At 41.0% G+C, this 16,719-nt stretch overlaps 2 protein-coding genes across 4 annotated transcripts in view; both read right to left on the reverse strand.

Annotated features, from left to right (window-relative positions):
• zgc:77486 (uncharacterized protein LOC405808 homolog) overlaps positions 1-668 on the reverse strand; it is a 6,768-nt gene extending 6,100 nt beyond the window's left edge. For 2 of the 3 annotated variants that reach the window (XM_068725918.1, XM_068725917.1), the window contains exon 1: positions 552-668. The gene's annotated coding sequence lies outside the window, so the exon portion shown is untranslated. The remainder of the gene's footprint in view (positions 1-551) is intronic. The other variant, XM_068725916.1, reaches the window with a different exon arrangement.
• Positions 669-773: 105 nt separating this feature from the next.
• plin3 (perilipin 3) lies at positions 774-9,681 on the reverse strand. The gene is made up of 8 exons (XM_068725973.1): positions 9,573-9,681; positions 6,206-6,295; positions 5,796-5,991; positions 5,378-5,460; positions 4,444-4,675; positions 2,552-2,895; positions 1,940-2,158; positions 774-1,517 (listed from the first exon to the last, which is right to left on the reverse strand). Exons 2-8 carry the CDS (start codon positions 6,272-6,274, stop codon positions 1,377-1,379), a joined length of 1,284 nt encoding a protein of 427 aa, XP_068582074.1. The 5' UTR covers positions 6,275-6,295; positions 9,573-9,681; the 3' UTR covers positions 774-1,376.
• Between the last annotated feature and the right edge of the window lie 7,038 nt (positions 9,682-16,719).

The raw sequence follows: 16,719 nt of genomic DNA on the forward strand, positions 1-16,719 counted from the left end.
AAAGTTAACCAAAAAAAAGAACGAAACAAAAAGCTAAAAAGACATGTCTACACACACAAAATAAACGAACCCCTTCACATTCACCGATGACCTGGCGAACGTTAACGCTACGTTGCTTCCAGGTGTAGCTAAACAACTTCCAGCTGACTGCCCCCCCCCCCCCCAGTTTGAGTTTTGCCCGCAGCAGAAAACAATTGGCGTCCTATGCTCGCATAGCTCAAAGCAAACACTGTAACATTAGCAAACAGCTTTGTCTGTTTGACTGGATACCACCACAAAGAGAAGGACACAACTCACCTGGTGGCCTCCGATCGCGATGAAAATCAAGACAATAAAAAAGTACAGCGTCCTTAGCGACAGACTGTAAACAAATCTTTGTTTTAGATCGAATAAACGCTAAGTGTTAGCAGGCTAACGTTAGCTGCCCTGCTAGCATAATCAGCCAGCCCCTCAAAACACAGTGCGCTTCCCGACAGCGTCCTAGCTTGGTTAAAAATCGGTTACGCACAGCGGGGAGTCTCTCGTAGCGGGTCTAGAATGAAGACCAGTACCTGAAATTCGAGGTACCGAGGGCTGCCGACGACCTTGGGCTTCAGATTTGTACAAGTTGTGTCCCCCCAGCAGAGCGCGCGGCCTCTTACCCAGCGCTAGCTCCCGACATTCGAAACAACGACCATGACGTCACCCTCAGCATCGATTCAGCCTTCAGTCGGGGGCCACACATAGCAAAGTCCACCACCCCCACCAAAAACAGACCACAACAACAAAACCACTCAGGAATAACACTTTAATGAATGTATTCAGTACCGATACATCAATACTGTGCTGCGTCAAAAAATAATGTATTGACACGTCAAGCTCAATGACAGTTTATTAGCTGCTTCCAGAAACCCGTCAAGGTGCAGACACAAAATACTGAAATTAAAACTGCAAATCTGAAACCAAATGAATATGCGGTTACCTCTACATCTGATTAATGCTTCTGGCTGTTTAATCCACGCAAAAGGAAATTCAGTCCATTGGCTTAGTTCTAGGAATGCTTTGACTTTTTTTTTTTTAGGCACTAACAAAAGTCTTGGGCTCATGCACAGATTTATCTTCAACATATGTAAAAAATACTTTTATGATATGACTTTTAGGATATATAATAAAGTGCACAGATGTTTAAATTCTCTATAGCCACGTCAGAGATTTTAGTCATTAACCTCTACATCACAAATGTAGTGTCGTTAACTTTTAAAAATGTTGTGCATCATGAAAAAAAACACTGATCATTAGAGCAAGCAGATATGTTTTTGTTTTTCTAAACAGTCCATCTACATTATACACCAGTCTCCTGTCACCCTGGTGGTGAAACACATCAAATTCTTGCAAGGCTAGTCGTGTGGTCCGCTGTGCTCCATCGCCAAATCTCCCTCTATCTTCTCAACGACCTGGGGGGCAAAAGGTCCCACCAGCCAGTTGAGTGGCGTGTTGTTCAGCAGATACTCCATGACACCGTCCAGAGACTGTTGAACCTGGGAACACGGACATACTAGTATCACTTTCAACAATATTACCTAACCTTAATCAAAACAACGCTACCATATACATATGCTAAGCTTATTGTGGGTAGGAAATACTGAGGTTATATGTGTACATAACTAAATACAACATAAGCTTGACTGTCCTAGTTTCATAAATGCATATGAATCAGCAGACACCCCTGGTGCATGTTTGTTTATGTGAAGTATGCAGGAGTTTAATTCCTGTTCAATAAGACTCTGTTTATTATTCAAGCAGCATTATAAAAGGTAAAGGAAGGACTAACTGTGAAAAGTGATGGCACTGAAAAAAAAAAAAAAAACACAATTAAATTTCAAGCATACACTATATTTAGCTAAGCTGATGCAGCAAAAACAAAAACACTGCGGTAAAGACAACACGGTGCAATTATTACTTGTTTCAGGTGGTGGCGGCTCCGCTCCAGAAGGAGGGGCGTGATGGAGCTGGTGGTCCCCAGAGAGGAGTGCAATTCTTCTGCTGATCGTCTTGCGCTGGTGAGCTGGTCCTGGACTGCACCTGGCAGACCCTGAGCACTTGACACCACGTTGGAGCATGCTGACCTCAGCTGGTCACTCAGACCGTGCACCATGGAGAGGACGCGCCATTCCAGCTGCTGTGAACGGAAAGTGGAAATAAAAAGATGAATGATTTGCATATTAAATAATTATGCTGTGACATATCAACTCCTCCCAATTCCTTTCCATTCTTTAGGTATTCCCGTCCCAATCCTGCTGACGACACAAAGTAACATCACTCCTATCCCACATGTATCTGTGGGAGCATTACAACACATTGTCAGCCGCTAAAATACAGTCTGATTTATTGATTTGTTCTTATCACTGTCATGCTCTTAGATTTCTTTCATTTGTTCAAGTGGTACTCCAAGTTACTTTGGAGTACACATGCTGCCTATGTACAGTAAAGTACACACTCTAAATGCTGTCAAATGCAAACATAATCGGGTTAGAAACCATCAAGTCAATTCCCCCAATGCTCCAGCCCTGACCTCAGCCTCATCTCTGGTCCCATCTGGCTCTGACTCTGACTCAGTCTGTCCCGCTCCAGCCTGCTTCTGCTTCCACTCTGTCCAGAGCTGCAGCAGCTGCTCCGGGGCTCCTCCTATCTGGTTGCTGGCGGTACCCAGACTGGTACGGGCGATCTCCAGCAGGTCCAGAGTACTGGTAATCTGAGCCACTGTTGTGTAGGTGGCATCCCTGGCATGGCCAGCGCGCACCAGGGACTGCTGTAGGGCTCGCTCCTGGACTTTGGCAGAGAGTTTCCCCAAGCGGACGAAGTAGCTGGGGCTCGATGGGGTGGTCACCTCACTGGTGACGGGTTCAGCCACGGCAGCTGAGAGAGAATAGAATTGATCTCATATGTATTCAGAAGAGATGTTTTATGTATAACATTGTTAAAATGGCATTAAATATCAAGGTGTGAGCACAAAGTTGTGATTATAGAATTGCTTTTACTCTAATTGTACACATATGGTGTTGTGATCTTTATACTATGACAAGTTTTCCTAGAATTAGATTGAGTAATCGCAATACATCGCCTTGCTTACAGCAACGGACGTGTTTTGAGTAATGGATGGAGAAACATTGGGCTCCCTCCCACTGTGCTAACTGGTGCATCTGTTCCGAGTTGGCCTACTTGACTCTGACCGGGTTAAAGCGCTTCTGCTCAAGAGAGACCAAAAGACTCGAGAACCACCTAAACCCCCCCCCCCCAACCATCCGCCTGTGGAAGCTAAGTGATATGCAGAAAAGCCACAGCAACCACTGAACAAATCCAAAATCCCCAGAGTACTGCCATTACGGGTACTTTGCCGCTGCCGCTGATAGCGGTTGCCTCTCGAGTATTGCCGCTATGTTTGGAGTATGGCAGGTTGTCATGACATCACAGTAGCAGGTGTCAAAGCTGTGAGTGTTGGAAATTGTAGGGGCTTTATGGGCCAAGCTAACAGAGGGGAAGTTCACTGGAATGTCCTGCCTCCCTCTCTATGAATAGCACCAACCATTCATGTGTGTCAGATCCAGTCACAGTGGGAGAATTTAACACTTTTATCAGGACCACCCCCCATCCCGCTGCATCACCTTGTCTCGGCTTTATAGTGATAATTATATTGGACAGGCTCATCAAATTTGCTGTTTGATCTATAGATCAGTGAAGCAAGGACACCGTGTCAGCTGCTGACACTCATAGTAAATGGCAAATAGTGCAAATGTCGCCACTCACGCACATTAATTATGGAATAAATTAAGTTTCAGTGAATGGCAGTAATGCCAGCTAAAATTTATAATGTATGAAATTAAACTTGGGAGTCATGTAAGGGATGTAAAGGCTAATCGCTGAGCTTAAACTTTAAAATGTTCCACTTTAAAGCAAAACTGAAGCATTAATAATGGATAGCTGAAAGTAGATGTACTTTCTCATATGCCAATGTGGAACTCATTTATCAAATTTATCTTTTGATTGCAAGTGCAAATGCAAAAAGAACAAAAAAAAAAAAAAGGGCCAGATATGACATAAAGGCGGTGTAGTCGATCTTGATTGGCAATTTAAGGAATGAAGAGAAAGAAATCGCTTTTGTTTTCATGAGATATATTAAAAGATATACTCTGTGATCCAAATGTGTCCGCGGAATTTATGAAGCGCTTGGATGAAAAATGGAATGCTTGCTGACTGAGTCTTAATGTCCTAAATTTGTTTGTTTGTATGAACAATCATCTGTGATACAAAATAAATTGTCCACTGATTGTCCCATAATTAACTAATTCTAACAGCAGACTTGTTTCTGCTTCATTTGATCCAACTTCCAAAAGACACCGTCTGCACTTCAGCGTTGGGTTTATCTCCTCCCTTGGTGTTTTTAATCAACCGGTTACTGATACTGACCCAGCTCCTTCTCAGTGAGTGGCAGGTTATGGTCAACCCAGTCCTCGGATCGGCTCAGGGCCAGGCCCATCCCACTGCTGACCATCTGGCCCATCCTGGTGCCCATGGCGGTGAGGATACCTCCGCTGACCGCTGCCCGGGTCATCTCCACGCCTCCCATCACAGCCCCCATCACAGCATCTTTGGCCCCAAACACCGACTGGTACACCATACCCACTGTGTCCGACACCAACTGAGGAAGAAAGAGCAGATTACGAGTCACGCTTGGAGAGTAATTTATGTATTTTCTATCTCTTTTCTAGAGAATGTCTTTTTGCCCCTTCGTTCACATGGAGTGGAAGTGAACGGGCGCTGAATGTTCATTTTGTGACCGTGCCCTAATACAACTTCTGGACAAATTTAGAAGGCTAGTTAACGACTGCAGCAATGTTTGGAGTGTCTCGATACATGGATGTGTAAGTTGGACTGTCGCTCTGTAAAATGACCTAGTGGGATTAAGGGCAACATTTAGGGCTGTCAAAATGAACGCATCCGTTTCGATTTAACTAATTATAGAAATAATAACAAAAAACCCCCCCTCAAATTCATGCATACAATATTATTCAATGTTTATGTCTATTAACTGATGTTACTAAAAGTAATACAACTATTTTCAGGCACTCTGGCCCTTCAGCTGGAGGTGTGTGAGGCTCTGAGCCTCTGACAGCAGCGCTCTTCATTTCTAAAAGACAAGAGTGCACTCAGGGGCCACCGACACCATCGCAGTGGATTTATGAAGGTGCCCCTCTGACACCGAACGCCAGACAATTCTAACCAGTCAGCTGGGAATGTAAAGTACGTTGAACAGCTTATCAAATTGACAGCCATAGTAGCATTATAATTAATAAATCCAAAATGCACAGTAAAAAAAAAAAGAAAAGAAGGTATTTCTGACCTTGTCTGCTGGTTGGTGAAGAATAGGCAGCTTCTCTTCCATCTTATCCAGTCCTTTCAAGGCGTACTCGTTCACTGTAGCAACTGAAACAACACAAACTCACTAATTATTTAAGAGGAATAATAATACATGTTTTCAAGCTCAAAAGAAACCTCTGCTAACTTGATCAGTGGGATGTAATGCCAAGTGCCACAAGCAGTAATTGTTTCATATTTACAGTACAGTGAGATCTGAAAGGCTTTTAAACTTTAAAATGACACCTCCAGTAAACAAACAGGAAATTCTGTTCCAAGAAGAACAGTCTCACACCTTTTAATGCGCAACAAGCTTGCAATATTCATGTAATAGTACGCCGTCATTGCAAATGCATTACATCATATTTTTATTTTTTTTTTTTTGCACAGAGAGCAGAACTCACGCTGCGGCTCTATAATGTCCAAAAGCGGCTTTGACCCCGTGGTCGCGGCCGCTCCCAGGGTTCGGACCCCGCTCTCTGCCGCATCCATCACTCCCTTCAGCAAGGGCACGCTGTCTTTGGTGCTGCTGTAGGCGCTGGACACCACCTCGCACGCCGAGCTGACCAGAGGCAGATGGCTCACTCGGGAAACAACATTCTAAAGACAAAGAAAAAAAACAAACAACCATTACTGTCATCGAAAAGACATAAAAGAGAACGTGAAATGCAACGCGAGCCCCTTTTTTTCCTGTACAGTTTAAGGCTTCAGTTCAGGATAATGATCCCCACAGTGGCTTATCGAGCATCAAATGAGTTCATAATATGTCTCGGTTTTGTAATACATGTCATTCTGGGTCAAGGGTGCTCCTCACCTGCTGGTCTCCATTAGCTGGTTCTGCTGCTGCCGCTACAGTCTCATTAGTCTTCCCGCTGTCTGCCATTGTGACTGCTGGATTCAATCTCTGACATGGAGTATGGAGTGTCAAAAACAGAGATCGCTTGGTATGCATGATGAAATACATCTCTGATATTCTTTGTTTAAGTGGCTCTCTTGAAGAGAAAGATACGTCTTATGAATTCAGGAAATGGAATCGCTGTCCTGTCAGAGGGTTTGAGAATGTGGGCAGAAAGGCAACTCAACCGTGTTGAATTCATTTGTCAACACTGTGATGCAATGAGGATGAAACTGCTCTTAAAAAAAAAAACAAAATGGTGCAGCCACGCAGACACTTCCAGTCAGCACCCTGTGTCAAAGTTGAAAGCAAAAATAATGGATAATGATACATTTCTGGAGTTTAGTTTTTTTCTTGTTTTCTTCCCACGGCGATATGTTTGCAATACAGCATCTTGAAATATTAAAGTCTTAACATCAGAGGCTGAGGAAAATGTTGAAGTTTGCTTTTGAAAATATGGATTAATGCGGCCAACCTTTGGTAGATCAAAGTGGGGAATTAGAATGCATTTTTCCCTTTTGATTTAGCTTAATATTCAACCTCTTAGTATGCGTATCCGGACACAATACAGCTTTCCCAAGGTGACGATATAAAAAGGAGTATATTCATGATATGAGAAAGAGTTCTGCGGCTCCAGAAGTTGGTCTGATTTTAAACTGTGGATGAGAGTCAAGAGAGAACCCGCGGATAATGGCTAACTGTGAAACAGCAGGGCGCCGACGCTGGAGATCGATTGCTCACATGAAGGCGTGCAGGAAAAATGGACCTCAATATCATTTACATCAAGTGAAAATTCCGTGAAATATTGAGCAATACTGCAAGTCTGCTTTCGTAAAATATTGCTTTAAATGAAAACTAGGCCAAAAGAATTACTCAAGTGAAATATTGCTGCCATATTCCATTAATACAATGACTTATTGCCTTAAATAGAAGCTAAATCCAACACTAAACTGGGTCAGAAAAGGGTAAAATAATGAACTTCACACTAAATGGGTGACATGAGTGAATATCTCTTGTAGGAGAGGGAGGTATGGATGTATACTGTATGTCATTTAAGACTGCAAATAAGAATCCTGCAGATTATTTTCAGGATTAAGTAATTCAATTTAAAAAAAAATGACAGAAAATATCGGAAAAATGTCCATCCCAGTTTCCCAGAGGAACTCTCCAATTGTTTATGAATCTCAAGTAGAGCGGAAACGTCAATTAAATCATCAGTTGATTGAATAAACAGTTTTCCTGTGATTATTTTGATTAAAAATACCAATCATTCTCTGGTTGGAGTTTCTAAATCGGGAGGATTTGCTGCTTTTCTTCGTCTGATGTGAGAGCGAACGGAATATCTTTGGCTTTCAGATTGATGGCAGACAAACAAAAAACAAACAAACAAGCAACTTGAAGACGTCGCCTTGGGCTCTGAGAAATAAAGAAAAAAGACATTCTGGCTTTTCATTATTTTCTGACATGCCATTAATCAACAACGGAAAAACGAGGGAACGGCATCTGTGTTGTGAGCCACCAGACGGCACGGGGCGACATTAGTGGACTCCATCTGTATTAACCGAGACGCTGGTTGTTAACCCTCGTTGACCTGATGTATAGGGCGGACGGATCAAAGAAAGACGCGGCCTGAGCGCTGCCGACATGCTGCAAGTGCTCAGGTAGATTAGGCTCCACACACACCTGACAGAAGGAACGGTTAACGGAGAGACGAGCCTCATATACAGAACTCGACACGACCTTTATACAGAACCGCTGTCGCGTCATTTCACGGATTCTTTTAGATGTCAGGGTGAATAAAAGCTCTCTGATATATCTCATGACCTGTGGTGTTCCAGACTCTGTGCGATTGCAAATTGCATTTCGTTGCAACAGCTTTTGGTTGAGCAACATATTTTTTCTTCTTCTTCTTCTTCTAAGCGGCAGTTGATGACATCTTCACTGGCTTTATTACAAAGCAAAGTCTGACACTATTCTCCCTGCTATCAAGCGAGAGATGAACCCGAGATAATTCTCAGCGACACCGTACACATTATGAGGAAGGCTGTCGCAACACAAACTGAGCTGTTTTAGACTTTCGGAAACAATCACCCCGCTGACAAGTGACTCCAGCAAAGCGCTTAGAACAATTCCTCTTGCGTTATGAGACCGTTTGTCACATCCTCACAATGTTGAGACACATCATCCCGTTTCAGAGAAAAAGAAAAAAAACTCCCTTTGGAGCTGGAACATTATGTGACCTTTGATTTTAAATGGAGAAGCTGGTACATCTCCAGGAAACTATTGAGACACTTGCAATAGAAAGATCGCTTCTGGCCAGTGGGTCAAAGAGGTCTACAGCTCTTCTTGATGCAAGACACTGTAGCTGTCCCCGATCTGATGGGTTGAGAACTTAGAAAGAAAGACATTTTAATGTGGACAAGAAACAGCGAAGAGTAAATTAACCAAAGACAGGAAGAGCTAGGCTCTTAAAAGTGGAATATCAATTTAAACTTTATCTAAAATAGTGTAGACCAAGATCAGTGACATCAATTTGCATTGGTTGAAAAGCATTTAATGAGAGCCGGACCTGTGGCTCAGGTGTCAAGAGCCTCCAAGGGGCAATAAGATGATTACAGGAAAGAAGGGAAAAAATCCATTACACAATAATGTGATTATTGGATTATTTCAGGCCTCTAAAAACCCCTAAAATGAAACAACTTGAGAAGAAAAACAATAAAGTATGTGCTCTCGGCTCATGTCCACACACTTAGAGGTCACAAATAGACGTTGCAGCCTGTAAAAGGGTCTCTGTCTGAGACAATATAATTATATACTAAGTACAGACACGTATACAAAACGCTCTGTGTTGGCATGAATTGCCAGTGAGCCCATTGTGGAGAGAAAGCACGATTTAACCGTTACATGACACACGAACACTGTGTCAGTTCTGCTGACAGGATGATTTCCAACCCTTTTAGCTGCGTTTGAACTCAGCACTGTGTCATCTCAACAGGGCGCGTCGTTTGTTTCAGTTTGTGGTTGATGAACTTTAACCCAGATGAGAAACTATGACTTGTTGTGAAAGTCACTTCAGCAAAACAACAACCCTCCTTGCATCGACTGCTTCTTATTCATCATGACTTCAGGGCAGATACACGCATTAACGAGCAAAAGTAAGCATTAACTAGTTGCTTTCACCCCTCAAAAGGAAACGTTAGGTTAGTTGACTTACAAGTTAGCTTAGCGACACGTGTTTGAGAAGTTGATATAAAAACGAAACAGAGCAGTTAAATGAGCCACTGACCTCGCTGGCCGCCTGTCGCTCCTCTGTCCTGGGGTGACCTGCAGTGTAATGTTGGTCAGTGAACCGGTCCAGCCCTCAACGAGGCTGAGCTGCTGCACAGGAACGTTACGGGCAGAGAGGCGGAGTCCTTGTAAACTTTGAACCAATTGAATCACAGCACGGAAGTAGCAGTCACAGCTGTCTCATCTGGTTCAATAAAATCATTAAAAAAACAGCTAAATAATCTCAATTGATAGATAATAACGAGCCCAATTTTATGTTTTTATTCCTGTACTCACTCAGCTGGAGTTTGGACTTGCCTTGCTTATTCGTTCCTATTTTACAAGTTGTTCTCTGAATTTATATTGTCTGACTCATTCATAATATTATAAAGGCATACATTGTATATTAAGATGGATGAATTCAATATGTGTTCTGCCAGGCCTGTATTAAAGTGCTGTACTTAAGTACAATTTTGAAGCACTTGAGTATATCTTTCATATTCTGCTTTATAATTCTACGCTAGTTCACTACATTTCTTTAACAGCTTTAGTTACTTGTTGCTGTCATGTTTTACATACAAAACATGACAGTTTATTACTACCCAGCAGTATATAAAGCGGTTAAAATTAGCTCCATCTCCATCTGATTGTTGATATTTAGAAAAATGGAGGCAAAGACACACACCCATGTCTATATTAATGGAGCTGTGGTGGAGCAACCATGTTTAAGTTCCTTGAAATCAGCATCATAAACAACCTGTTGGTCGTCACACATCATTCTGGTGAAGAAAAGCTCATAAATGGCTGTATTTCTTTAGGAAACTTAAGAAGGCAGATTCCTGTACCACGTTCTTGTTAACTTTTACAGATGAGCGATAGAAAGCATCCTGACTGGAAACATTACAAACTGGCACATCATGTGCACGGCCTAGAGCAGGACGCTACAGCGGCTGATTAAAGCCGCGCAGAACATCATATCTACCAAGCATCAGTGATATTGGTGAGAAGAGGAGCCCTGCTGTCTTCTGGAAAGAGATTCAGAAGAATCAGCTGCTGCAGCACCAGACGTCAGAGCAGCTCACTCCTTAATTCATCCTCTACCCTGGACATATAATATAGTTGGGTTTCTTTTTTTGTGTTTTGTTGTGGAGCAAAAAAGGGACTGCAATCTGCATTTTGTTGACAATAGAGTAACCTTGTAACCCTGTGACCTGAAAAGGTTATTTCCAGTCATGTGATAGCAGGTGGTTGTATGTGGAGGACACCCTGTAAATCCCAGTGGTGGGGTTTCTTTTTGGATGAAACTATTATTTCTAAGGACAATAATGAACCTTCAAGCCTAACTTTCCCTTTAGTTTAGCAAAATACGAGTAACACTATAATTTGAACCCCCTCTATTTAGCATTTATCAGCTACAAATACCTATTAAATGTTTTAGATCACACTATAATGTAGTGGTAAGCAGATATATGGACCTATGGATATAATTGTTTATTAATGTATTTGTCAAGAACTATAATTTCTCCTGTGAAGCATCCATATCTCTTGCATTAACAGTGAATGGATAATTGACAGTATAATAAGACATGTTTCTTCATGTTTTATGTGAATATCAAATATGACATATTTACTTATAAATCATACATATTAAATTAATTTTATTTATTCATAAATTATTTTTCTTCACTATCCAGGTTAATATGCAAAACCCAACTTCAGATGAAGGCCATAAGATGCAACGAGATGTTATAAGAAAGCTCCAGAAGAAGTAAGTGAACCTTTTTGCATTGTTTTTTTTGTTTTTTTTACCATACTGCTCTATTTCCAATTTCAATAATTAATCTTCAAACGTAACTTTCCATTTTGTTTTGCCAATTGTGTAACACTATTATTTTAACCCCTTCTCTTTAGCATTTATCAGTAGCAAACATCAAATAAATGTTTCACATTACATTATGATGTAGTTTAAAACACATATAAGGACATTTTTAAGTGTTTATTCATGTATTTGTAAACAACTATAATCCCTCCGATGAAGTATCCATAACTTGTGCATAAACAGTTAATAGATAATTGACAATAGAATAAGAATTATGCATTTTATGTCAATATCAAACATGAAGTCTATATTTATTATATTTAAAAATCATGTGAATTATATAAGCTACATTCATGTTTATAAATGAAATATCTATTTATTCATTCATACATTCTTCTTCACTCACCAGGTTAATGTGCAAACCCAATCTCCTGATGAAGGTGGGAGATGTGACAAGATGCCACAAGAAAAGCTCCAGAAGAAATCTAGTAAGTGGACCTTGAGTTAAGAATGTTTAGTGAAACTCTTACTTGTTTATAAGATGTGTTCATACACCAGTTATGGCTGCTTCATATGAAAAGTTATAGTTGTTGACAAATACATTAGAAGATACCTAAAATGTCCTTTTGCTTTTATTCTGAAACTTGAGGTTAATCGAAAGTAGCTTAAGCGATCAAAAAAACAGCAAATTAGAAAACCATCAATACAAAATATTTTTACAATCAAACACATATTACTGGTGAGTCATGTGTGATTCTGAATGCCAATGTGGGCCATTCCCTACCCAGCCTGTGCGCTCAGCCAGATAGCTGATAGTCAGGCAAACATGTTAACTGCAATTGACATAGGAAACCCTGAGAGGGCAGTCTTTACCCATTGAGTCAACCTAAACTTTTTTTTTTTCTGTAGCCTGAGTTAGATTCAGGCTTCATTCCCATCTAAATCCTTGAGATTCTTTTCCTACTGCAGACGCGTTACAACTCCAGAGTCTATTTTGTGTTAAATATTAAAGAATTTAAGATTAAAAAATCTCCAGGAACAATGAGTATTGGATGCTAAAGGAGGAATAGCTGCAACAATAGCTGCCTTCATTAACGTTCTTATTGCATAGTCTCACAAAACCATTCTTCTTCATGTGCCACTCGCACATACCACTGTGTATTTTATCATTGTGAAGCCAGTAAAGAGACTTCCTCTGCTGGACGCCGTGTATCGTCACCACTAGAACTCTATTAACTCCCCCTCTTCGTTTACAGAGGATTCTCATTATTCAAGCCATTACAGTTTTCATTTTGTGTCCATTTGTCTTTTTTCCCAAACGCCTGCACCGGGCTCCAGAGAAAGGAAATAGATTACCTCTGATGTTGCTATCAGAAATTCGCTGAACGGGAACTGTTGTACCTGTTTTGGCCATGTTTAAAATCCAGTTTATGATGTAACACCAGACCGAGGCAGTGAGAGTAAACGGGTCAGAGTGAGAGGAAATAGCATGATGTGGGAAACATGAATGTGGTTTTGACCACAGCTGTGTGGCTGCTTTCCCTCCAATTGTTTGGTACGTTTATGAATAACCAAGCAATTTCAACCTCTGCATTTTATCGCTTCAACTAAAACACACTCAAACACACAAATCCGTGCACACACCGGTGCCACCACGCTCTCCTGCAGAAGAGTTGGCATCATGTGCCCCGAAGGCTCTCATCTGTTCCCGCTTAACTCTTAACTCTGCTCCACTGGATCAGTTGATTGAGGCCAAAATTGTTCTGGATATTGAGTAATTGAAGATTAGTAGATAACAGGAAAATCACCCGTCCCTCGGAGTAAATTGATCACTCCACTCTCCCCCTCTCTCTCTCTCCTTTCCTGCCTGAAGAGATACCTTTCATGATAACAGCAATAAATTGGCAATGTTACCAGATTTTCATGGATGCGAGAGCAGAACCCACCAATCTCATTTATATAGATTTATTTTTAAGATATTTTCTCACAGTAAATAGAAGTGCCTACTTTCCGATCTTTTCATAATAGAAAAGAAAGACACAAACTGCTATATACAGATCAACAAATAGCACCAATAAATAGTGCAACATGAGTAAATGCAATACCCTAGATTTAATAACATATGCAAATGCAGTGTAGCAGCACACCAATTTGTATACATTCATTACAGTAAAATTGTTAAAATTCCCAAATTAAAGCCAACAAATTATACAAACAAACACAATAAGTTGAGCTACAAATGTTAAAGGGATTCCATAAAAGCTTGATGTTGAAATCCCAGGTGCACTATGAGTCGTTTTGTGTGGAAGAGTAATTGTTTCAATAAGATATCCATCATCATCAAAGCGCACTTTAGAAAGGACGTGGTCTTTGCTAAGCAATGAAAGGAGCAGTGCAATTACGCTGTAATGAAATCCATTTGCTCTGTTTCATGTTTACTATCAATCCACAAGTCTCAGGTGTGCTGAGATCACATCACAAGCATTTCTTTGGCTCGGCATTCGTTTTCCGTCCTGTTTCACCCTCTGCCCGTCATTATCAGCGGCCTCGAAACTGTAGAAATTAGCTTCCATTAATAGCTGACCAGATCTTCTTGGTTTCATCTGCACGACACTGTGGATGGGAATCTTATTTCCAACATCCTGCAACAAATTTCCGGAGGCTTGCAACGCAAGGTATCAGTAACATACAACACAGCTACAAATCATCTGCAGGTGGAAACTCGAGATGGACCTTTGCCCTTACTATATTCTGCCCAATAACATATTAATAAGGCATAACCAAGGCCTCGGTTGTGCAAGAGAACTTCGTCCATCACGTTGAAATAATAACGAGACAGGAGGTTGACCTTGAGTCACATGCTGGTAAGCACAGTATTCATTATTTAAATGTTTTCCAAAGAGGATGCATTGATGACAATGTCATGATCTGAAGCTCCATTGTGGTTGGTTCAACGCAATAGTTTGACATCTTGAAAAATACTTTGCTCTCTTGCTGAGAGTTAGATGAGAAGATCTATAGCACTCTCGTGTGTGTGCGATAAATATGTAGCCGGAGCCAATCACAGTTAGCTTAGCTTAGCATAAAGAATTCAGTCAGGGGGAAAGAGCTAGCCTGGCTCTCTGTCAAACGGTAACTAAATCCACCTATCAGCGCCTCTAAAGCTCACTAAATAACACGTTATATCGTGTTTACTGTTTAATGGGAGCTTATGTGCCAGACTTTTTCTTGGCCTGAAGCAGCAGCCAACAAGTGGAGACTCCAGGAAGTTGCTGGTCCTGGCCAAGAAGTAGTCTGTCCCATAATGACCTGAAAAACATCTAATTGACGCTTTTACACTTTTTGTGCTGGTGTGACGTGTTAATTTTAAAGGTGCTGGCAGGTTTTTTTAAATATATTTAAAAAGACTTATGCATAGCATAAGTTTTTATGCTATGCTAAGCTAACGCTTAAGCTAACGCTTTGCATAGCTAATGCTTTATTGGCTCCAGCTAAATAAGAGTACATTTTCTCACCTAACCCCTATAGGCAAGAAAGCCTACATATTGTAGGCCTGCATCAAGGTCATTTTCCAACTAACACATTTCTGTTAATGTTCTTGACTTTGGTCTTTTTTGACACAACCTTGAATTTTAGGTCTTACGTTTATCTGTCCATCCTCAAAAGCAAAATATACAAACTAGTAAACTACACTAACTATGTGCATTGACTTGTGTGAGAATTGAACATTCTAAGACACTGGGTTAGTTTATGAAGTAGAATCCCAAACTGAAAGCTCATAAAAGTCATTATTTTTATGCGCTAAACTTTTTGCGAGAGTAACGGTCTTTAATCTTTTGAGTGGAATTGCCCTGCGAGGGAAACTTAACTGGCTACAGACGTTTTATGACTGTTTGCCTTCGGCTTAAAGGATATTGGAAAAGTGATTTGTGGGGAACCTTTAGCGGACCTTAAAAACACATAATCTACAAGATTTGTAGCCACAGTCAGAGAACATGGGCAATACCAGGTCACTGCATGCAACATACAAAATGAAAAGCAACAAATAACAGAGTGTCTTGCCATGGCCAACAGGTAGTCTCAACTCTGCTCCCACAGAGAAAGCGTTTCCTCACTCTGTGTTTTATGGCTTTCCATCGCTTTTTGAATACCAGTCGCTGCCTCACTATTTCTCTGGGCCTCCCTGTTTATTTTGGAGAGCTCATCTCACCCCAGAGCCCTGACAACGGGTCAGCTGCCACAGCGGAGGTAGAGAGGAAACATGGACAGAGCTGACTGGCCCTGAAATATTTATGCTTCTTTAGTGTTGTGATTGTATGAGTTTTGACAGCGATGGCACATTACTGACCCTTCCCCAAAATGCCCGAGGTGTTGCTTTCTGCTGTTACTTGAAGGGGTGAGGCACAGAGCATACTTTTTTTCACCATAGTCCCCATGCTTTGCTTGTTTTCCATCATCCTCTCTGTGTATGAAAGATTTCTCTGAATGTTTGAGTATTGATCCTCTCCTTGTGCTTCTTTTACCATTTTCCACTATTTTCTCCAATATTATTCTCTTCAAATCTCAACCATAGCAAAGCGCGCTTGCCTTCTCTCCTCCCTCTGCCTTCTCGTCCTGCTCCACCTCATTTCCTCTACCTTGTCATCTCTGCACCACATTCATAATGACAGATTGATGGCTGCTGCTGCAGTATCGCTCAGTGATAATAAAGTCACAGAGATTGGTCCCGACTAATTTACAACACAGCCTGTTTACACACCGACTGTAAATTATTTTGTATTTAGAATTAATCTTGTAAGTAATCAGACCTTACATTTATTAAAGACTATTAATTACACTGTCGTCTTTAGACTGAGTGCAGTACAACAGACTAAAAACATGACAGACCTCAAATAACAGTGAATACTTTGGATAAACATGAGTAACTATGAAGTTGAGTTTGCTCGTTTCATAAGCAAACATCCGTCCTTCATGACAGCAGACTTGTTCCAAACAAAGTCTTTACTTTACTGATTACATGTCACGCTGAGAGGAGGAACAATTCAGAATTGAGCAGTGTTTTGTATGAATACTGGAACAGCAGGGTCTGTCACTGCCAAGGTCATTTTCTCTCGTTTCATTTGATACAGACTCTCTCTTTAAATGCTGCGTTAGGCATTATCAGTGTTGATGGTTTGTCTGGCAACTTTATCACAAGCAGCTTATTCTTAGTGTTACTCTAGTGTGTAACGTCATCAACATTTCAACATCAGGTTAAAGCAATACAGTTGAGAGAAGAAAAAACACTGCCTCGGTCAAGTAATTATATTGGTTATCATTTTTCTTCTCCAGCATCCTAACAAACTGT

The sequence above is a fragment of the Cebidichthys violaceus genome, unplaced genomic scaffold, assembly GCF_023349555.1.
Source record: "Cebidichthys violaceus isolate CVI_PGR_0920_01 unplaced genomic scaffold, fCebVio1.0.p SCAF_37, whole genome shotgun sequence".
In the NCBI taxonomy this organism is placed as follows: domain Eukaryota; kingdom Metazoa; phylum Chordata; class Actinopteri; order Perciformes; family Stichaeidae; genus Cebidichthys; species Cebidichthys violaceus.